Source organism: Martes martes, assembly GCF_963455335.1.
Source record: "Martes martes genome assembly, chromosome: 10".
NCBI lineage: Eukaryota > Metazoa > Chordata > Mammalia > Carnivora > Mustelidae > Martes > Martes martes.
Window position 1 is genome coordinate 95137662 of NC_137898.1, and position 23930 is coordinate 95161591.

At 41.7% G+C, this 23930-nt stretch overlaps 1 protein-coding gene across 2 annotated transcripts in view; it reads left to right on the forward strand.

The window, feature by feature from the left end:
• The window catches only part of CDON (cell adhesion associated, oncogene regulated), a 96406-nt gene that overhangs the window by 16463 nt on the left and 56013 nt on the right, over positions 1-23930 (forward strand). For both annotated transcript variants that reach the window (XR_013967604.1, XM_080817697.1), the window contains exons 2-4: positions 18852-18979; positions 21313-21585; positions 23050-23196. Coding sequence is in view for 1 of the 2 variants with exons in the window: in XM_080817697.1 (XP_080673823.1) it covers positions 18901-18979; positions 21313-21585; positions 23050-23196 (499 nt within the window). In the remaining variant the exon portion in view is untranslated. The remainder of the gene's footprint in view (positions 1-18851; positions 18980-21312; positions 21586-23049; positions 23197-23930) is intronic.

Sequence of the window (23930 nt, forward strand, 5' to 3'; positions counted from 1 at the left end):
CTGCTTTCTTCTCACTGATTGCAAAACTTTCTTTGTCCGCTGTATTCTGTAACATCACTTGACCTTCCCATGTCATGGACCTGATCCCAAAACACAAATGCCAGTTGGGCACCGGTATCTTGTGTCCCATCTTCATTGTCTGGCTGATGACCCACGGTAAGCCTACGGTAACTGAGCTACAGCAGGACAGAAACAGTGAAATTCATAAAAAATAATTTTCATGCCGGGACACCCGGGTGGCTCAGTGGGTTGGAGCCTCTGCCTTCGGCTCGGGTCGTGATCCCGGGGTCCTGGGATCAAGCCCCGCATCGGGCTCTCTGCTCCGTGGAGAGCCTGCTTTCTCCTCTCTCTCTGCCTGCCTTTCTGCCTACTTGTGATCTCTGTCTGTCAAATAAATAAGAAAAAAATCTTCCAAAAAAAAATTTCTTTTCATGCCTCCAGCAACCCATCTGCAGATTAAAATGGAGAAAGAGCTAAAACCTGGTAGGCTTGAGAATCCCTCTGGAATGAGAAGTGGCTGTGGATTCACACTGAAGTCAGTGGACATAAAAACAGATTTGTACTCAACGCTTACTCAAGGTAAGCGTAGGCCTGGGATTGCCCTGGGTTCAGACGTTACCCCTGCCATTTTTTAGCTGTGGGACCCCTATCAGAGCCTTCTTCACTGTTCCCTCACTTGTAAAATGGAAACAATACCTATCTTTAGGATTGTTGCGAAGATCAGTAAAAGTACACGTAAAATCCTTTGCCTATAAACTTAATAAATGGTAGTTGTTGTTACTCTTTGGAATAATTAATCTCTTAGGACAGCTGTTTGGTAAGATGTACAAATAGATGTATTTCCACACAAACCACTTATTCCCTAGTGCCTAGTGGAATCAAGAGGCAGGGGTGTGGTGAAATATTGGAATTATTTGGCAAGGTTTTTCAGGCTGCGCAAAGAGCCCGCCTCCTTATTACCATTTCCAAGGGACCTACCCTTACCCCTGGCAATGGACCATTGCTCTCTGGTGCTGGGGCAGGAAGACGGCAGAGTACTGACTGAAGCAGGAGTCTTTCTCTGGTAACTCTGACTTAAATACTCGTACGGTCTTTTGAAATCCTAATTTTATAAATACTTATAAAGATGAACTTATTTATTTATACAAACAAATCAGCAAGTTGAATTGTCTGATCTTGACAGGGAGTATCTAATCTAACCCATGTGCATATATAAATTAGCATTGTGGCATTTGGCTTTAAAAATTTGCTTGTTTTCCTTAGGTATTTATTTACCAAATTCGGGACTTTAAAAAGTGTTATGAAGATGGGACAGATTGACTTGATAGTTTGGGGGTGGGGGTTGGGCAGCAAAGCAAGGTTTATTGAGTGACAGCAAAATGGTAGCACAAAGCTTCCCAAGGAGGAAGGGGACCCAAGAGGGTTGCCCTTGATAATTTTATAAAACTATTTGTGGGTTGACCCAGTTAACTTGGCCAGTACTCTTTAAGTATATTTGAAATTGCTCCTTGAGAGTTATTTTTTAAATTTAATAATGCTTTATGTGGTAGGATTTTGTTTACATGACTTGCCCTTATAAAAATTCATACCACATTGCAGGAAACATGACTATGTATAATAGAAACCCAGATATTTTAGTCTGTAATGCCAGTGTCTGTCATAAATGTGTGAAGAGTCCATTATTTTAGCTACAAATCCTTATAACAGTCCGAAAAGCATAGATTTCCACTTACCCACCGTTGGTCCTGTGCTTTCAGAACTTTCAAGATCACGGTGAATGCTTTGCAGACCCTACTGGGTCATTTCTGTGTGTGAGCAAAGTAAGAGTGCTTTTGGTGTTGTAGGTAGTATCCTTTTCTGTTCAGATTTAAAAGGACTTTTTTTTAATGGCTGCTCTTTAAACTCTTTTTTCTTTTGCCTGTGGCTTTTCTGTAATCCTGGGTCATGCCCTTTGTTTGTCATTTGGGCTAAGTACCTATTAAATTATATTAGTTATTGATTTAAAAATTTGCATAGTAAAACATAAGTAAATATGGGAGTTTGCTTCTATCGAGGACCAGATAAACTCAGTGAACAGGTCATAGACCATTAGTGCTGATTCTCTTAAACTGTTGCTTAGTGATGTGAGGACCATTCTCATGTTATCTCTTTTGGCTTACTAGAACGTACATCAGTCATTTGTGAAATAACTTCATAAGTCCCAGGGAACATTGCTGGGTTTCTCTCAATGTACATTTATCCCTTTATCAACATTTTATTCAACACTCATTTTGTACAAGAAACTTCCCAGGTGTTGGGTAGACTGTCATGAACAAAATAGACATGGTTCATTTCCTTCAATCCAGGTCTGGGTGGGAACCATTTATGTGACTGGTAAATCTCCAGCCTCGTTCTTTTTTCCCAGCGTATGAAGAGTCAGATGAAAATCAAATTCTGTACTTTCTCTTCTAGACGCCTCCTTGGCTATAGTTTTAACCCAGGGGAGGTCAGACTAAAATGAAAATCAAAGTCATTCGTGAAGAAGGAAAGACGTTTTAAAAAGCATGGAGTTTTAGAGTGGCGTGTGAAGAGAGTGTCATGGGAATTTTTTTAGTGGAATGTAGGGGTGTCTGTGTCAATTTCCTGCCTCTCAAATGCCAGTTTCCCAGCAAGGTCTATAAGTCTGGCCTATGTTGAAGAGGAATGTTTCTTTTCTCTTCTTTTTTTTTTTTCTTTTGAAGATTTTATTTATTTATTTGATAGAGAGAGATCACAGGTAGGCAGAGAGGCAGGCAGAGAGAGGTGGGGGGAAGCAGGTTCCCCACTGAGCAGGGAGCCCGATGCTGGCCTGATTCCAGGACCCCAAGATCATGACCCGAGCCGAAGGTAGAGGCTTACCCCACTGAGCCACCCAGGCGCCCCGAAGAGGAATGTTTCTACTGAAGAGTAGGGATCTCAGCCTGGGACCAGTTGAGGATCTTTGAGTGGCAGAAACCTGTCAATACCAGGAAGATTAAACATGCTGCTTTAAGGATATTTGTTGGTTGACATTTAAGATGAAAAGCTTCAGGATGTCTGTGTTTAATGGTCCATTGGGGGCACATGATTTAGCCTATTCTGAAACCAAATGTATTGAGCTGTTGAGATACATATAATTACAGTATATAATTATATAACTGTGTATAACATATGATACATGATAATAATTAATATATATAATACATGCATCTATAATATACATACCGAAATGAATAATATGTAATATGTGTAATACCACATAATATTAAACATACCGATCTAAGACCATGAAAATTTAGCTCTACTGATTAGTTGTTTCTCAGCATTGATTTTCAGAGCAGCATAGTTTGTTTGTTTGTTTATTTATTTATTTATTTTTTAAGATTTTATTTATTTATTTGACAGAGATCACAAGTAGGCAGAGAGAGAGGGAAGCAGGCTCCCCGCTGAGCAGAGAGCCCGATGTGGGACTTGATACCAGGACCCCGAGACCATGTCCTGAGCCGAAGGCAGAAGCTTCACCCACTGAGCCACCCAGGCACCCGAGAGCAGCATAGTTTTTAATGAAGGTTTTATATTTGGAGTAACACGAGGAACGACCAACCAAAAAACATTTAGTAATGACTTCCTAAAGCCACATTTATTCTGAAACAGTGTTTTGCCTACCTGTTTGTTTTGTACTAGTGAGACAGTGACCACAGATGACAGTCTTTAAAATTTTTTTAAAAAAGTATTCTTACTTGGCAAATTGTGGGCAAGCTTACGTGGGACATGCGGGTGCTTTGCTTTAATTTTCAGTGTTCCTGGTTACTGACATCCAGATGTCTGGGAACCGCTGCTGTAGATTAAATCTAGCAAATTCTCAGTATGCAAGTTGTCCATCCTGGGATATGGCTTCTTCAGGGTTTCTCATGCTAGCTGTTTTGTCCATCTGTGAGATTTATGCCCGGGTGTTGATGATGCCTCATTATCAGGAAGGGTTCTCTTCCTTGCTGCAGCAAAAGTTGGCTTTTTAGCCTTCTCCAGCAGAAATGGAAATGCCTCACTTAGTGTTAAGTGCACCTTTATTGTTCCATGTGCTGAGGTCAGGAGGCAAGCACCTAAAAAATCTCGCTATATAAAGGCTGCTTTTTAGATGTTTTATTAGTACTGCTGTTGGTTATTTTAATTAGTAGTATGTTTTATGTGCACCCTGAGGCTGTTCAGGCAAAGAATGTAATTCAAATAAACAAAATAATATCTGATGTTTTGGAACACCCACACCTGCCATCTGGGCCTTTTCTCTTAAGGTGTACTTACTTAGGTTGGCAGGGAAGCTAGGAAGAGAAAAAGGAGATGATTATGTACTGTAATGAAATGTTTTAAACGTCAGTTCTTGGAAAGCTTGATGACCAAGTTTTTAGCTTGGTAATGCCATTTTCTTCATAAGCGGTGGTTCCTTTTTTTAGGGTAAATATGAAGTTTTCATGAGAAGACCTGTCTTTTCCATTGTTTGGCATGTTGCTCACACCTTTTACCTCTTTCTGACTGTGTTTCTGGGGACCTGTGAGTACCTGAGAGATAATTTGACTGTCAAATGGTGGATGGTGCTTTCACAATGCAAGAAAGTTTGCTAGGGTAATTTCCACAGGGTTTTTGTTATGTTTTGTTTTGTTTTACTATAAAGTAAAGGGGCCACCTTTCCCAAGTTTTTACAATGAAATCATAAACTAGTCTCACTTTTTTATTTTTATTTTTTGAGTTTACACAAATATTCTCTTTTCTGTTTGCAAACTGAAGTGAACTATATGCTTTTGACTTAATTTTGAGAACCGAAATTGTGTTGATTTTGGATACCTTTGCTGGATTTTCCTGCCATTCCCTCTTTCATTAAGTATAGTCCTTTTTGGAGTTTGCCAAAGATGAGGCAAAACTTGTGTAAGAGGTGCACCTGACCTTTTAAGTGTGTTGTTTTTTTTTTCCCCCACCTAAACATAGCACTTGTAAAATGTTTGTCATAAAGCTGGAAAAAATTATGGAGGTTTTTTTCCTTCCTTAGAGACGGAACCTAAGCCACACTAAATTAGTAAATGTTCTGCCTGACTGACATTCTCTAGGAAAAAGAAATATATCCATTTAGAACACTAACTTATTTTTTTTTAATATGTTTAACATATATGCTAATATGTTAAAACATTTTATAACATTAAAAAAATACCATTTTTAAAATAAGGGCTACTGCCACTTTTTGAATCTTTTTTCTGTCTCAAAAACAATTTTAAATGCTATTGTTTGTAGGTAACCCAAGAGTTAAAGATGTCAGAGACTTAGGAAATGAGATCATGGTGTCTCTATTGTCTTGTTCTACTCTATTGCCCCCCGCCCTTCTTTTTGTCCCCCAGCTACCTTGAATATAAGTACACAGTACATTTTCTTTGTGTAAGTGAATGAGAAACTGCTTTTTTTGTGTTTTGGGGCTATAGATTCAACTGCACTCACAATCTGGCTTAGAAAATGGATCTAATGAAGAGATTTTAGAGTATTAAGCTAAGGCTACAACCCACAGCACTCTTTTTTTTTTTTTTCTTTTCAAATATTTTATTTATTTGACAGAGAGATTGAGAGAGGGGACAAGCAGGGGGAGCAGTAGGCAGAGGGAGAAGCAGGCTCCCCACTGAGCAAGGAGCCTAATGCAGGACTCAATCCCAGAAGCCCGGGATCATGACCTGAGCTGAAGGCAGATGCTTAACCGACTGAGCCACCCAGGCGTCCCAACCCATAGCACTCTTAAAATTCCAAGACTCACATTAATTATGTCATTATGTAAAGAATGAAACTGTAACGCTCCTGTAAATCTCACCAAAAAACCGAAACAAAACAAGACAAAAACCTCCCCATGTTGTTCATAGAAGCCAATGATGACAAGTCTTTCCAAGAAGAGCCCGGCTACTAGGGTATATAGATGTAGCAACATACAAAATGTATTCTGCGGATGGAAGGTGTGACTATTGTTGGATACATAGGAAATGTTGAGTATAATATAATATAAAAGATTTTAAGAAATATGCCAGAACTTATATATCTAAGTTAGAATCTGTAAGCTGTGTCTTCCATCTCACATTTTTGTTACTGCACCAAGACACTGGGAAACTAGTTATAGCACTGTAAGAAAATTGTTGGTGTTCTTAATTTGTTGGGAAATAGCCATTAATGAATAAATTGTTTGATAATGTTGGAGTTAAGACACTGTAGTTTCGGGGACGCCTGGGTGGCTCAAAGCATCTGCCTTCGGCTCAGATCATGATCCTGGCCAGGGTCCTGGGATCGAGCCCTGCTAGAGGGGAGCCTGCTTCTCCCTCTCCCCCTGCTTGTGTTTTCTCTCTTTCTCTCTCTCTCAAGTAAATAAATAAAATCTTAAAGAAAGAAAGACACTGTGGTGTTAAAAATCAGGTGTGATTGTAAGAACATAGTAAGAATCAGGTTTATACATTGACACTGAAAATAGTTAACAAAGGATTTTCAGGGAGGTTATGCACAGAGGAGTTATCAGTGGGGTAAGTTTTTGTGTCTTCCAAGTGGGGCCAGTCTCCTGTGGTTTCCCCAGTAGTGTATCAGGTGCGTGCGTGCTTGCGTGCGTGCGTGTGTGTTTGAGTGTCACGCGTGTCAGTGTGTCCTTGAATGGTCTTGACCCTCCTGTTTCCTGTTGCCTCAGTGTAATGTCAAAACGCAGACACTGTTTGCTACACACTCAGCCTAGCAGAGTTGTTCCCGCAGGCTTTGCGTTTCTGGGAGACCAGCCGGACCTTCAGCTCTCCCAGCTGGATTAAAATGACTGGCGATATTGTGCTGTGTTTGCAAAGATACCGTGATCTTAATTGATTTTTCCATTTTCTAGTCCACTGGGGCCTTGTATCTTGATCATTTCTTTGACTCTAACTGCCTAGCCAAGTTTTCTGGGGTGCAGGTTTTCTTCCTACAGTCCAGTGCATATTTTTACATATCTAGAGACTTAACAGTCTGAGGTGATTAGGTACTGATTACACAGTCAACTCTGATTGACTTGTGTGTCCATTTGTGAGTGTGCCTCAAGAGCCCCAGGATCAGGGCACAGCCTCTCTTAGACTCTCTGAGAGCTGCGATGGAACTGTGTCTGACCCAGTTCCCGTCACCAGCTGAACAGAAAGCATAGGCAGCTAGGAAATCCAGACTCCTTTAGTGATTTTATGCAGCCATGGTTAAAGGCGGAATGAAGTTATTCGAAACCTGTATCGCTCTGTCCCAGGTCTCTAGGAAGCTTCCAACTGAGCACGTAGCAGAGTATAAAAGTCATTGTGATGGCAGTCCTGTGCTCAGCCAGCATCGATTTCAAGTTTTTTGCAGCATAGATATTTTTCTTAGGTTTCTCATTTTTTCTTATTTTGCTTTCCCCCAAATGTTTGACTGTAAACATTAGAATCCATTGCATGGAAATGAATTTCTCCTTGAGGTTTTATTTCCTTGCTATTAAAATGAAATCCAAACCGAACCCCAAGGAGGGTGAGTCTTTTGGAACATCCAGGAGAACTTTGTTTCATTTGGTAAGGTCTCAGCAATGCGCTGGACATAACAACAGCTATATTAAATTTATTACCTTATCTAGAGCCCCTTTTCAAATGTTTTCATATTCCATCCTGAATCCAAAAAAAAAAAAAAAAAAGTTAGCCAAATGTCTGTCTGGGTCTTTTTAAGATCAGTCAGTTCAAGTTTAACTAGTTCTTAGCAAACTTAAAATCTAATGCTCTTAGCTAGCTTTTGTTTCATGGTTACCAAAACCCTGTTGTTTTTTTTCTTTCCCCGTGAAACCAATGCCAGTGGCAACCTTGAAAAATCTACCGAGTGTTCACCTGTGGCAAGTGCTGCCTCTTTGGTGCCTGCGAAGTAATCCTCTTGAAACTTGGCTATATTTTGTCATTTTAATAATCTCTGCCAAGTCGCTTTGTAGAATTTCGCTGTTTGTCCGCAGCTGTGTTTTAAAATACTCGTAATGCGCCCGTCCAGCTCATGGTGGTTGCCAGAATTATCTTATCTCTGTGATTTTTGGTTTCCTGTGTTCTAGAAGCAGGAAGAAATAGTCTCTTTGAAAGATGGTGGAACAGGAACACTTGGCTTTTTTTTTTTTTTTTCCCCAAACACACACATATTGTGAATAGAACCTAACTCCGCACTTAGACCCCGTTCTCTTTTGGTGTGTAATTAGGACCACACTGACTCCTCCAGCCCCTCACTGTTGCCTTTTTCTGCTGGTGACCTCTGACCCCAGTGACCTTTCCTGGGGTTAGTCCTAGGCCCTTTTCATTGTGTTGGAGCCCAAGCGCCTCATGTGGAGTTGATTATTTCTTTGCTCATTTGGCCTTTTTGGTGCCATAACTCCCAGTCACTTCCATTTTCTTCCTCTGCTTCTGACGGTCCACAGTGAAAGGAAATGCCTTCCGCAGGCAGCAGGACCCGTCTGGGACCCGTCTGTAGGCTCGGCTGCCGCGTCGGAGGCTGGGGGACGTTGGGGGAGGGGTGTGAGGTCTGTCGGAGTCGCTGGGAAGGAGGGTGCGGCCCTTCTGGGCCCATCAGGTGGGCCCTGGGAAGAGCTGGGTGTCCCTGGCAGGGTCCCAGTCCTGGTGGAGGGGGGACGCCCCAGGTCCCGGATGTGGACCTGGCCTCCAGCTCCGCGCCTGGAAGATTTATCTGTTCCTCCCACTGCCTCCCAGCTCCTTGGCAGGTCGGCGCATGCATCACTGTCACTGCACATGACTGACTGCTCTGAGGGAGTCTTTCATTTCTGAAGGGAGGAGGATCACCCCCGTAGATGAACGTGCTGACGGGTCGATGGCGTCTTTGTTGCAACTGGACTCCCGATGGCACTTCGCTGCTTTGTCCTCACCCTCCTCCTGCCCCTACCCACTCCTGCAGTGAGATCACTGAGAGATGTGTGGCAGCTGTTAGTCTCCGTTTTCGAGGCCCCATGGGGACCCCGGGAGGACTGCTCGGATCAAAGGCTGGAGGGATCTCGAGGGAGTCAGCCATTAAAGGGATGGGTCCGATTACCCCAAAGCGGGTGCTGTACCGATGAGTTACTCAACTCTCGGTCTGAAACTAATGATGTCCTACACGTTGGCTAATTGAATTTAAATTAAAAAAAAAAAAAAAGGTAGATGCATATGAAACTCAATGACATTTTGAAACTCATTTTTAAGAAATCTGAGGGTTCATCCCGAGTTCATCCCCCTTTTCTTCTTTGTTTTAAAAGGCTTTATTAATGGTATTGAGCACGTGGATTGTTTTGAATGAGGCATCGCTACCTTTCCAGTGCGGTGGATTTTTTTTTTTTTCAGGATTCTTCCCTCCTTAAAAGGGAGCAAGAGTTTCTTCTGTTATTGTCCCTTCAAATCTCATAGAAGCACTTCAGACTTCTTTCTGCTGGCCTCCTTGATCTCTTTCTTAGAGTTCTTCTTATGGCCAACTCAGCCCATTTTCTCTGTGCGTGAAGGACGCGCTCTCCATTCCCTGCCGCCATCAAAACGGCGACGACAAACCGTGGAAAGCCCTGCTGCTTCTCGTGTGTTTCTTGCACTTGGTGACCGCATGTCCCACACTCACTTGTCCAAGTAGACATCTGGACAGCAGCCTTGTTCCTTGATTTAAGGTCGGAGCCGTGGGCAAACAGAAGTGGACGCTGATGTATTCCAAAGACGTCTGTCTCAGAGACCTTTTCTTTCCCGGCCCAGATCATTCACTATCCAAGGCCTATCAGTGCCACCTTTTAATAACATCCGGTAAATATGTCCGTGTCTTAGAAAAAGTTTTTTTAACCTTTTAAGTCTATCCCCTGCTATTTCTCTAGTGCAGGCCCCCATCCTCTTTCCCCAGGGCCTTCTCAGCCCCATTCCTCTTGTCAGCCATGCTCCACAAGGCAGCGTAAGTGATTTTTTCAAATGCACAAGTCAGATCTTGTCCCTTGCCTGCTTAAAAGCCATTAATACTCCCCTCTCAGGATAAAAGCCAAATACGCTGACCTGATTTATATTGTTCCGTATGCTGTAGCTTCGGCTCACCTGTGCCAGTCCCCCCACCCCCCCTTTTTTTCCCTCCTCGTACTTGGCTCTGCAGCCGTACTCCCTTGCTCCTTCTAATTCTGTGCACACATAGCTCCTTCTCTTTGGGGCACCGCCTCGCCTTGCTCTTTCTCCCTCCCTTCCTCCCTCCTGCCCCCAGACTCGTGCATTCACATTCACCTGATCATTGTTTCCGTGAGAAGTCTTCTTCAACCTTCTCAGTCCGGGTGAAGTGACCCTTCTGTGTTTCCTGTAACACTTCTGCTTTCTTCAGTGGTTCACCCATCCCTCCCTTTTACTACTGTAATTCTGCCTAACCTTTACTTCCTCAAAGCGTTGCTTCTTAGAGAAAACCACTTCCATGGATGTTGATGGGAAAAAATCATGATGGATTCCATCCTGATCCAAGATAGCCTGATCCAGGTAGAAAAACAAGTCAGCTGAGTAATAAAAACAAACTTGTAAACAAACAAGTTGTACAGGTGATAAACAGTATTTTGAGAGTAAATACAGAATGTTCTTAAATACAGTGCAGTGAAGTTACTGTGCTCAGTCGTGGAAGAGAAGGCTGGAGGCTGGTGGCTGGTGGAGGAGGGCCTGGAGGAAGTCCTCCTCCCAAGATGGTGGAGAGGCAGGAAAATGACATTCAGACAGCAGGTCTTTTTCAGGAATGAGCTGCATTCACGCTGAACAGAGTTCAGTGCAGAAAAATCCCTGATGGCAAAATCAGGCTAAGCAGGGAGGTGCTCCCCAACTTCCAGAAACGGGGCACAGAGAGCTTAACCGAAAACGCTCTCTGTCCTCCTGCTCACTTGGCTTCTGTACATAGAGCACTGTGTTTTGGGTTCATTCAAATACAGCAGGCCATTTCCATTCTCCGAGATGAGACTTTCTAGAAAGCTGTGGGGTCATGGACACTGGTGGGTGTATCTTTGCCCGAAACTGTAATATCAAAGTACTGCATTTTCGTTTCTGATTGGAAAAATTGTGATGCCCAATAAAGAAAAGGCGTCCAGAAAGTGGGATGACTGCAGGAGCCCTTGTGGTGAAAAGGCTAATTGTTCTGTGAGGTGAGTGTGTGTTTGGGCCGCCTCATTAGCTGTCACTTCCGTTACCTGAGCACGAGCCGCAGGGAGACAGAGATCCTGCCTATGGCTGAATCCCCAGCAGACCAGTGCATACAAATAGATTCCTCTCAATATATTTCACACTCCTATTGTGCTGATGACACTTTATTCCAAAGCTAATTATGTGCATGCCCTCTTTTCTCAATTAGACTGCAGTATCCTTTAGTTCAGGAAGTATGCCTGCCTCATCTTCCTTAATCTTTGTACCCCCACCCCATAGGTTCTTGCCCAAAGTAGATGCCCTGTGTATGGAATTAACGGACTGTGTATCTTCTAGAAAAAGTAGTGTTCTTTGAAAGCCCGCGCAGAAAACAGTTTAGCTTCCTAGCTAAACTATCCAAATATTCAGAATGAAGAAAACTTCTATGAGATTTATAATTCGATGTGATTAAGGTCAAGGTTGCCTAATGAGTTAAAAAAAAAAAGGGTATGTTTGACTTCCCTCATTGAAATGGTGCTGAATTAATCTTGAGAGAGTTTATTCAAAAATTTTTAGGTAGACATGTTCTATTTTTTCTTTTGTTTAATTACTGCAGAAGACTTATTTTTTAAATCAACAGGAGAAATAGCATGTTATGGAATAGATTATTTGAAAAGAGAAGCCAATCTTGTTTTTAAAGAAGGAAATTACTGTGTCATGCTGAATAAGATGGTTTTTAAAAAGGAAACTTAAAGAATTTTCTGTTTTGAAGACCTGCATGGATCCCAAGCGGAGTTTTTATTCACAGATTAATCACGGTTATTCCCTAAACCTGAAAGAAAACTATAAGAAAGTTTGATATAGGAGTCTAGGGAGGGAGATAATTCAGAGGGACGGCTTTGATCATCCTTAGGAAGGCGAAGGCATTGCTTCAAAAACAAAGAAATCAAATCTAGAAATTCAGGAAAGACTTTTCCCAAAGGATTATTCTGGCAGCATGTTAAAAAGAGGTTATAAAAGCATTAAGTTCACAACCTGAACAATAAGTTAAGTAAATGTTAGGGAAGTATTTCCTTTCTTATTCTAGGACTAGGCATACCTTTAGCTTGCTTTTGCCAATAGAAATGCTGCTAAGCCTGGGCTGGCATAGAAGTACAATAAGTTATATAAGACAGATTGCCTTCTATGTAGAGGTGAAGAAGAGCTTCAAGGAGGCCCGATAACTTAGGACGTATACCAGTCATCTTTAGGAACATCAGGCTAGGACTCAGGGAGCAGCACTCATCCCATGCAAAAGTGGGGAGCCTTCCACTGATTTTTATAGCATGGAGGAAAGAGTTGTGCCCTGATTTGTAGGTTGAATGGGGGTACTACACCAAGCTATTCTGTTTTGGTTTTGGCTTTTTGTACTCTATTAGTCTTTTCCCTGGAGAGATAGTGCTATCAGGTGCTTTCTTGGGAACATCTCACTTAAATCAGCTGCTCACAGCTCCAGTGAAAATAATAGAATCATGTTGACCATTAACTTCCTGTGAAGATATGAAGCAGGTAGAACTTCCTCATGGTCCTGTTAGTTTCTTCGGAGACAGTGAGTGGATAAGCCTCAAGAGTTCTGATTTTCACATAGGGAATTGATCACATCTTTGATGAAGTCCAATAGTAAGACAAGAACAAACCCAATTTAAAATCCAGTTCCTTGAGTTATTTTTATCACCCCAGTACTTTAGGGAAGTAGAGGTGTTTAAATGCTTTATGGCTTTAAATGCTCGGTGGCTCACTTGGTTAAGCATCAGCCATTGGTTCAAGTCATTATCGCAGAGTCCTGGGATGGAGCCTCGCATCCGGCTCCCTGCTCAGCAGAGAGTCTGTTTCTCTCTCTCTCCCTCTGCCTGTGTGCACTCTCTCTGTCTCTCTCTAAAATAAATAAAACCTTAAAAAAATGCTTTCTGGACAAGAAAAGCAATAGGGAAGGGAGAGTAATGTTTTGAAATAAATGGTAATTTACTATTTTGAATGCCAGGAAATATTGCCAGAGTGTGTCTGTCAGCAGTTTTCACATACAAATTTATTTTTAGAGAAATGCATTTTATAAATTAAAATCACCCGGTATAACAACAGTGACCCTGCATCCTACTTTACAATAAATTTTGGGTAAAAAGCAGAGATTTTTGTGTCTGTGGTGTTTTTTTGCAATTGAAAGCTTAGAAACTAACAAGGGTTGATAAATGTCCACAGTGTCCAATCCTTTTACTTTTTAATAAAGATTTCTTTATTTTACAGAATGTGTGCGTGGTGGGGCGGAGGAGGGAAGGGGCAGGGAGGGAGAATCTTAAGAAGGTCTGTGCTGAGTGTGGAGCCTGACATAGGGCTTGATCTCAGGACTCTGAGATCATGAACTGATCCGAAACCAAGAGTCAGATGCTTAACACACTGAGCCACCCAGGCAGGCTCCCTTTGTTGTAGTTATTGTTATTTAAATTTACAAGATTATTTTTAGAAGTCCATGGTAGATTAAATAGTAAATGTTGCTCAGTGCCTTACCAAATACTTTAATTTCTCAAATTCATGTGTAACATCCATGCTTTGCTCACCACAGGGTAAGGATGTCAACCATATTCTAGTGACTGGGAGTCTTCCTCCCACTATGGTGATGGTGGTTATTGGGGGTAGGTTTTACATTATTGCCGTTTTGGGGGAGAACCACTTGACAGTATATATGTTAAGAGTATTAAAAATATTTGTACTGGGGCAACTGGGTTGCTCAGTTGGTTAAGCATCCGACTCTTGAATTTTGACTCAGATCGAACCTCACATTGGGTTTCCCCGTGCTCAGCAGGGAGTCTGCTTCTCTCTCTCTCTCTCTCCCTCTAAAATAAACAAATAAAATCTTTTAAAAAGTTTGTGTTCCTTGACTCCGTAATTCCACTTTAAGAAATCTAAAAATGTAAGTAGAAAAGTAAAGATTTATGGACAAAGATATTTATAACAGCATTATCTGTAATAGAGAGACAAATATACATGGCTACACACCCATATAAAAAAATGTAGCCTAATTACCCAAAAGGGAGTGGCTAAGAAAATTAAAGCACATCTATTCAATAAAGGATCTATGGCTGTTATAGGTTGTTTAATGAGTAAAAATGATCATTAGATAAAAAATGAATAAAGCATGATTTAAAACTATTGCATATATGTTATAATCTCAGTTATGTATATATATATACACATATATGAAAAGGATTAGAAGGAAATGCATCAAAATATTGATGTGTTATCTTTAGGTGGTAGAATTGCGTTTACTTGCTTTTGTTCTGTGCTGAATGTGTAGCGGGTTTTTTTTGGTCAATGAATATTTATAGAAACTTTCTGTTAAGAGTTTTCTACTTGTAAAAGTAACATATTCATTGTTGAATATGTGAAGAAAACTTGAATATTTTATTTAAAATATCATCTGCCTGTTAACTACATTGGGTGCTTTAAAATTTTTTTAAATGAGAAAAACACTGATGTTTGAAACATGACATTGTAATTTAACTCAGAATCCTATTCCATCTGATATGATTTAAATCAGAATTCTGTTTTTAATTGTTGCATGAAAATATCTGGATGTTGTATATGCCAGAACGGAGGTCAAACAGCCTTTGGCGAGTGAGAATCCAGAAACGCTGTGCGGGCAGTGTGTGGGTGTGATCCTTCCGTGGACCTTTTCTCTGCTGCCCCGTTTCCAGATCAGAAGAGAGGGTATGAGGAGGACTGGTTTCTATGCAGAGTTTCTATGCAGTTTCTATGCAGAGGAAATTAAGGTTGCTGTCTCCCTTGCCGGGGTAGATTTCTGTAGGTAAGAAAAGGAAGAAAAGCAATATATGTGTTAAGACATGTAAGAAGACAGTAGGAGCCTTGCTCTGTTGTGGTAAACTTGATCAAAAAAACAAAATTGGGGGCGCCTGGGTGGCTCAGTGGGTTAAGCCTCTGCCTTCGGCTCAGGTCATGATCTCAGGGTTCTGGGATCGAGCCCCACATCGGGCTCTGCTCAGCAGGGAGCCTGTTTCCCCCCACCCCCCGCCTCTCTGCCTACTTGTGATCTCTGTCAAATAAATAAATAAAATCTTTAAAAAACAAAAAAGCCAAAATTGTCCATTTGTTGAAGTGCAGGGGAAATACGGACATATTTACATTATATGTAAATATAAATATAGTTGTTGTTTTCCAGTAACTTCTTAGTTCAATATTAACAGTATCACTAACACTAAGAGTTTCCTTTTTTGGGGGGGGGGACAAAGATAGTACTTTTGGAAGCGACATAGCATTAAACAGTTTTCCAGGAGTGCTAATGGATATACTCTGCTTCGTACATCACCCCACTTTCCTTGCGGTCAGCAGTGTTTATTTGTGAGATTAGACCTCTTGGTGGCTGTCGAGTGTAACTTCAAGCTACCTGACTCCTTTCGCAATGGAATCCAGGTCCTCATTCTCGTTACCACTGTTCTCTAACAAACGCAGCAAGCTTTCCTTGGGTACCAATGAAGTCAACAAATACTTACGTTACGGTCGGAAGTTCTTTCTAGCCTCCCAAAATCAACTGACAGCATGTTGCAAGGAACCCAGTGGAAAGATAGAATTCATACCCGATGATCCTGTGGGATCGTTTAGGTAGCAGTAATGAGCTGTGAAGTTTTAAAGGACAGCTGTAATGTAACTCAGCAGATCATGTGCTGGGGTTAAAGTTGACTCTGCTGTTTGTTTCACTGCTTTCTGATAAATAAATCGTTGAGGAAAGATTTGGCAAAAGGAAGAACGCCCCTCCTTGTCCTCGTTCTCTCAGGACGGCGGCTCCTGTTAACAAGTTGTTTGAATGTTTACTTTGCCTTGACTGCTGACCAGTGGTGTGTCAGTCCTTGCCATTGAACCAAGTGAGAATTCAAATAAACCAAAAAAAGGTTTTCACACAGCTGGCCTCTTCCGCCAATGAGTGGTACCAGAATATCCTCTCCCACTTTTTGAAAGAGGTCAGCAAGAAAAAACTTAACAGGCAGTTCGTGATCTGATGATGATCTGTGATCCAGATGAACTTGAATTGGTAACTCCTAGATTTTGGAGCGCATGGTGCAGAGAAGGAAACAGATCTCGGGAGACGTTATTTGATGAACTAGAAGCCACACTTAAGGCCCTTGCTTTGTATTTCTACCCGATTTTATCAAAGGTTAGAATTGACCTTTGCATACGTGAATATGCACATAGAATTCCCATTTCTAAAATGTCATTCATGTAGCTTTCTCGTTACATTTTGTTGTATTCCGTAGTCCTAGATTCAGTGGCCAGCCCTGACCAAGTACGGATGTGGGGGAGAATTTGCAGACATAATAACCACTCTTTGGATCCCTAGCCCAGCAGGGTGCCTGGCACAGAGTAGTCACTATTAATATTTTCGCTGATTTTAAAAATCACGTATATGAGTGAATGAACAGATGAAGGAATAAAAAATATAGCTAGAATATGCCGCATTCATGTGAGATGACAGGTCTCATTAAATACTACTTTTTAAGGTATTTCTGGGAATTACATTATACTGAGGTATTCCTTTCATTTTGAAAAATGTCTCTTCGGTGCCTGTTTTTGGCGGGGTATTAGAATTTACAGTGTTAAATACTGGCTCCTTCTTGCCTTCGAGGAGGACATAGTTATGTAACCAGATACATTTCAGAACAGAGTGATGAGTCCAGTGGTAGATATGTGTCCAAGGCATAGAGCAGCATAGAGGAGGAATGAACCATATCTGGAAGGTGGCATGGACATTGTTAATTCTAGTAATTTTATTTGTCGTGTTTATTGTCCATTCCCACTAGAGTAGATGGGGTGCATTTTTGCCTGTGTCGCTTACTCCTATTTATATATTTTTAAATTGCTCTCTTACCAGCTTCTAGAATAGTGCCTGGCACATAGTAAGTATTCCATAAGCATTTGTTGCACGAACGAATGATTTTTTTTTTTTTTTTTTTTTTTTTTAAAGAATTTATTTATTTATTTGGCAGAGAGAGATCACAAGTAGACAGAGAGAGAGAGAGAGGAGGAAGCAGGCTCCCCGCCAAGCAGAGAGCCCGATGCGGGGCTCGATCCCAGGACCCTGAGATCATGACCCGAGCCGAAGGCAGAGGCTTAACCCACTGAGCCACCCAGGTGCCCCCGAACGAATGATTTTTGATAGATACTGCAAATCCCTCCAAAAAGAATTTACCAATATTTCCACCAGCAGTAGATGATTGCGATTTCTGCCCACATCCTTTACCAGGGCTGGGTTTTGTGAAACTTTTTTTTTAGCCTTAGCTAAATGTGTTGTCTCTGCATTAAAGAAACACAAAAATGAGCCTTCCCTTGACTGCTGTGTGTCTCCACACATCAATTCTCCCTATTTTTCTGCTTTTATAGCAAAGCTCTAGAAGGAATTTCCTGTGCTTGCTTCGTTTCCTCCCTTCCCATTCTGTCCTGAACCCACCATCAGGTGCTAGTCCCTCCTCCATTGAAACCATTCTTGTCAGTATCACCTGTGCATTATGGTGCCTTCAAGCCTTACTATATTTCTCAGCAGTGTTTCCAGTAGTTGCTCATGCTCTCCTTCTAGAAATAGGTTTTTTCGCCCATTTTTCTCCCTGAACACAGCAGTCTCCTGGATTTCTTCCTATTTCATTGGCTACTTCTTCATGGTCTCCCTGGCTTTTTCCTTCTCTACTTGGTTTCTGAAGAATGAAGTATCCCAAGGCTCCTGCCTGTTCTCTCCTCTCCTATCATACTTTCCTTAGAGCTCATCTAGTGCCGGGGCTTTCATGGGTCTGATGTCTATATTTCTGACATCTATATTTCCAGCTCTGACTTCACACAGTTCTGGACCCCATTATGCACCCGTTGACTTGACAGTAGTACTTGGATGCCTCATGGGTATCTCAGACTTACCTTCCCAAAACAGAATGGATGACTAACCTTTTCAGTCCATCTCCCCCTTTCTGGGTTTCCCCATTTCAGTAAACAGAGCTATTGTGGATTCTGTTACATCAAAAACTAAGAGTTATCCTTGGCACATCTTTAAATCCTACTCTCTAGTCACGTGTTGAACAAATTCTGTCGGTTCTACCTTTAGAATATATTCTGAGTCCACTTTCCTTACCACCTCCTCAGCTGACTCACAGGTCTGACCCACCATGTGCTCATCTCGCTCCTGAGTGATTACATTACCTCCTACTTGGTCTCCCTCTTCCCTTCCTGCCACAGTTCCCTCTAGTCTCACCATAGCGGTCTGTGGGTCTACAAAAAGCACTGAAATGGTGTCTGGCACATACGAAACACTATGTAAATGTTTTTATTTTATTTTATTTTACTGTTTCTGTGTTAGGACTGTGAAGGGGGGGTGCATTTTGGTGGTGGTGAATTTTAGATGCTTACACAAATACTAACAAATGCATACAGGCAGCTGAATGAAGTATTCATGTAAAGTGATGGATTCTGTTATGGAAATATTATCTTAGCGCCTTGGAAGGATGAGCAAAACTCCCATTAGCTTAGTGTCTAGAGATTAGTGTGAATTTGGAAGACACGAGTCATTGAATGCCTTGTATCTGCCACACTCTCTATAGAACTTTCAAAATAAATGGCAGCCATCATGCTCACAACTGGGACTGTTCAGATACAAGATTAAAGCTGTTTTGGGAGTGTAGATGACCTTTTCCTCCTTTCTTTTTTCTGGATGTCTTTCAGTGAGCCAACGCCCGGAAGTCTGTCCTGCCTGCTTCTGTAATCTGGCGCTATGCATCCAGATCCTTGGCCTTTACAGACACTGCTGTACCTCGTTACTCTCACGGTTCTGTGCCCTTCTGTGAATTCAGGTAAGAGCTGAAGAATGGTCGTGGTTTTTTTTTTTTTTTTTGAATTTTAAACCTTAATTCCAGTAACATACAGTGCTATATTAATTTCAGGAGTATGATACGGCGATTCCGCCATTCTCTACATGACTCCGTGCTCGGCCACCATACGTGTGCCCTTTAATCCCCAAGAATGGTCATGTCCAGACTCCCAACTTTTCCTCTTCTTAATCCTATAAAGAAACAAACTTCAGCTTCAAATCCTCACCGGTGATCATGGGTTCCAAAGACATTTCTTTTTTTTTTTTTTTTTTTTTTTTTAAAAGATTTTATTTATTTATTTGTCAGAGAGAGAGAGAGAGAGAGCTAGCACAGGCAGACAGAGTGGCAGAGGGAGAAGCAGGCTCCCTGCGGAGCAAGGAGCCCGATGTGGGACTCGATCCCAGGACGCTGGGATCATGACCTGAGCTGAAGGCAGCCGCTTAACCAACTGAGCCACCCAGGCGTCCCTCCAAAGACATTTCTAAGGTTTCTTTGACCCACCTGAATGATTTAAAAACGGATTCATTCAGCAATTTCAGGATCTTTTGGTAGTGCTTCTGGGCCTCGACAGGCCTTCCCATTATTGTCCTTAAAATTTATTCCCCTTGTTGCCTTAAAAACAAACGTCATCCTATCACGTTCTTTTCAATAAGAGGATATGTTGCAAATGTCTGAATTTGGAAATTATAACGGGAATAAAATGCTGACTCTACACCACTGAAGAAATTTTAGAATCAGCATGTATTAGGACTCAGCTTGGAGAGAACTTGGTTCTTGAAGAGAACTGCCACTTTCTCACGCAACCTTGTCTGAGTTTCTCTCCACTTCTGTTCTGAAAAGCTTAAAAACATAGATTGTTAAATGTGTACATAAGCCCACGCCCAGCACATGGCCCTCAGGCGTATCTTTTAATTTTAGATTCGTGTACAGATTCCTGTAGAAGTCATATAGAAATACAAGCGATGTTTATTCATTAAGTAATATTTATTATCGCTGTTAAGAATACTGTATGATGGGGCGCTTGGGTGGCTCAGTTGGTTAAGCGACTGCCTTCGGCTCAGGTCATGATCCTGGAGTCCTGGGATCGAGTCCCGCATGGGGCTCCCTGTTTGGCAGGGAGTCTGCTTCTCCCTCTGCCTCTCCCCGTTCTCATGCTCTCTCTCTCTCTCTTATTCTCGCTCTCCATCTCAAATAATAAAATCTTTCAAAAAAAAGAAAAAAGAATACTGTATGACTTTTTATAAGCCAAAAAGCTGATCTGCTGGTTTTATTTCTGTTTTTTTTTTTTTTTAAAGATTTTATTCATTTATTTGACAGACAGAGATCACAAGTAGGCAGAGAGGCAGGCAGAGAGAGAGGAGAAAGCAGGCTCTCCCCGGAGCGGAGAGCCCGATGTGGGGCTCGATCCCAGGACCCTGGGATCATGACCCGAGCCGAAGGCAGAGGCTTTAACTCACTGAGCCACCCAGGCGCCCCTTTATTTCTGTTTTTGTTCAACAAGCCACCTCAGGTTTTAGTCAAGAGAGGCACGTCCCTCAATCTTCATTTCTGGTGAAATATCCTGTGAAAGTAGGGTTAGCAACTTACTGATTTTTTTTTTCTTTCAAGTAGTTTATCCCCCCAGATTAACAGTATTCTTGTTCCCCTCACCCTTTTGGGTGGGCAGGGGACATCTGTTTTGATATGTTAGCGCGAGAACGCACCTTCTCCCCCAAGCTGCTGAGGAAATGATGTCACGCATATTCTAAACACCGAATAAAACTTAAAATTGACGCTATACTTGGCTTTATATCCAAAAAAAGGATAGACTTTGTATTTCAGCATGACTGGACATTGTTTTATATTAAAGGGAAGTAGTAAGACCGTAGCCATTATTTATAGAATAGCTTCATCTTAAAATCAAATCCTTGCTGATGTAGGAGAGAATTCTTTTTATTTTGCAAGTTAGCTTCACTTTTTTGGATTCTTAACTTGCATTCTGTAGAAATTCATAAAAAGAGCCATTTGCCATTTCTCCTTACAGAATTGGTATGTTGTCTGATTATATCAGAAGGTTTCTCATCTCTTCTATCCTAATCACTAAGTCCTAGGTTAATGTGTTGCCCTTTTTTCCTTCCAAAAACGGGCATATAAAAATGTTCCTAGAACTTTTATAAGCATTAAGAACGGTAACAGGTATGATGAAATAAGGGCTTGCCTATAATTATATAGATTGAGATGAAATGTTTTCAATATACTCTTCTTTCTCTCTCCCCTTACCTCCTCTCTCTCCCACTCCCCCTGCCCCTTGGCACGTGGGGAATGTTTCCTTATAGGGTTGGCACCTTATTTTATTTCTGAGCCACTGTCCGCTGTCCAGAAACTTGGTGGACCCGTAGTACTACATTGTTCTGCTAAACCTGTGACTGCTCATATCTCATGGTTGCATAATGGAAAAAGACTGGATAGAAACGTGGAACAGATTAAGATTCATCAGGGGACTTTGACTATCGTGTCTCTTAATCCCTCCCTTTCGGGTTCCTACCAGTGCGTCGCCAACAATAGCATCGGTGCCATTGTCAGCAGCCCTGCGACAGTATCCACTGCTGGTGAGTTGAATTTTGTCTCTGATATCTATGCTTTTTCCCAGAATTACCGTTAGCACTTGCGTTGTTGAATAGAGAGAATTCCGAGCATGGGCTGTGGAGCAAACGCATTGGAGTTCTCATCCCAGCCTTGACTCTTGCTGTGTGTTTAACTTGGGGGAAATGTCCTTCAACCTCTGTGAGCTTAACCTCATGTCTTCATCTATAGCGGCCATGGAAATAACTTCTAAGTGGTTAGGAACACAGTTTTCTAATGAGAATTCTGAATTCCTCTGTGAATATTTAAAAGCCCTTAATAGCAACAGCAACAAAAAAGCTGTTGTCTCCTTTGATACTCAGTTGTTTCCTGCAGTCCTTTATCTTTCATATCTAATGGCCTTATTTGTCTTGATTACTGAGTGATTTTAATTTATGTAATTGAAACCAGGCTAAAGAAGCAGGAAAAAAAAATAATTGACCGTAGCAAAAGGAATGTTGAGTATTGAACTTATGGAAAATCTGGAATGTGGTGGTTTTCTTAGTAGGTTTGAGCCATCTGCCTTTCAAATGGTGATGGCTTCCAGTAATGGAAAATGTCTTTGTAAGGGCACCCCTATTTACAGAACAAATCTGGATTCCCCAGGAGTCGTGAGTTTGTCATAACCGAGAAGAGTAAATGTTTTTGTAGAGCTGTGACCCATGGACCGCTCCAAGACACACACTGGAAGGCCGAATTCCTAGTGGCAGGCGGCCGAATGCTTTCAGCCTTGGAGATAATAAAGTGGCTCCATCTGTAGTGAACTTTAAGTAGTGAGAGGGATCAAGAGAGAAATGATACACTGCTTGGTTTTTCAATGTCCTAGGTTCGTTCCTGTGAACCATTTTATTGCAGTGTGAGTAACTACCCACAGAATAAAGATGCATAGGGAAAGTGAGTTTTGATGAGGGACTGGATTTGAAAAGGGTTTATCCCAACAGAATGGGAAGGACTATACTTTATAGTTTTCCTTGACCTTTTAAAATTAATTAATTAATTTTTAAAAAGATTTATTTATTTGACAGAGAGAGTGTATGTGCGCACAAGTAGGCAGAGCGTCAGGCAAAGGGAGAGGGAGAAGCAGGCTCCCTGCTGAGCAGGGAGCTGGACACGGCCGGATCCCAGGACCCTGGGATCATGACCTGAGCTGAAGGCAGATGCTTAACCCATGGAGCCACCCAGGTGCCCCCTCCCCGATGTTTTAAGAGCCGTTTGCTTTTCTTGTAGTCCCCTAGAAGCAGTGACCTCTGGAAAAGGGTGCCATGACTTAGCTCTAGCCCTACCCCAGCTACTTTCTGAGATAAAAAATCACACCACTCTGTAAACGGGGATCGGCTGCCACCAATGGCCACATTGGCAGTTGTGGCTCCTGGTTTTTTAAATTTCCTTTGGGGAAGAGAGTTCAAGTTCACATTTATTTATTTTACTAATTATTTACTTATTTCTTTTAGTTCTTGGTGATTTCGGTTCAGCAACAAAGCATGTTATTACAGCAGAAGAAAAGAGTACTGGTTTCATTGGCTGCAAGGTACCAGATAGTAACCCCAAGGCCGAGGTGCGCTATAAAATCCGGGGAAAGTGGCTGAAACATTCCACAGGTGAGACCTTCTACAAAAAAAAAAAAACAACAACAACAGTGGCGCCCACAGAACAAAATGTCATTTGCCTGCTGTTGAGCTCTGTGTGCTAGGGACTGTGGATACCAAAAAATAATGTATAAGCTATATTGATTGTCTCTGCTCTCCGAAGTGGAGACAAGCACAAGTGGCTATAGTTTATATGTGATTACAGCCCCATTCATTCAGGTCTCCACTCACATATTTCTTTTACTGAGAAGCCCTCTCTCATGGCCCCCATCTAAAATACTATGCCCCGTTGCTCTCTGTCCCCTTTACGTGGCTGCTGCTGCTTCTTTTTTCTACCCACAGCATTGTGTTATATGTAGTTTTGTTTGCTCGTGTCTTATTTATCCCCTTCACTGCCACCCCCATTTCCCGTGCTGGAATGTTGGCTGCGTGAGTGTTAGGCTTTTGTCTGCCTTCTTGATTGCTGTGGGACCTGTGACTGGGCCCTCGCTGGCAGGATTTGTTGAGAAAAAAATGAAAGAATAGACATAAATGGACACTGGGGCATCCGTGCTGTAGGTGGAGGTCTGCTCAAGGTGGTAGCTGTGGTCATTGTCTCTTTTTCTAAATATGCCTGGGCTTTTAGCGTTCTCAACAAACGATCTGTTGTCAGATGTTTCTGCTAGGTTTAATTTTTTTTCCTCTAGTAGTGTTGACTTTTTTTTCCCCCCTGCCTCGACTTTCCCTTTCTTTCATTTAATACATTT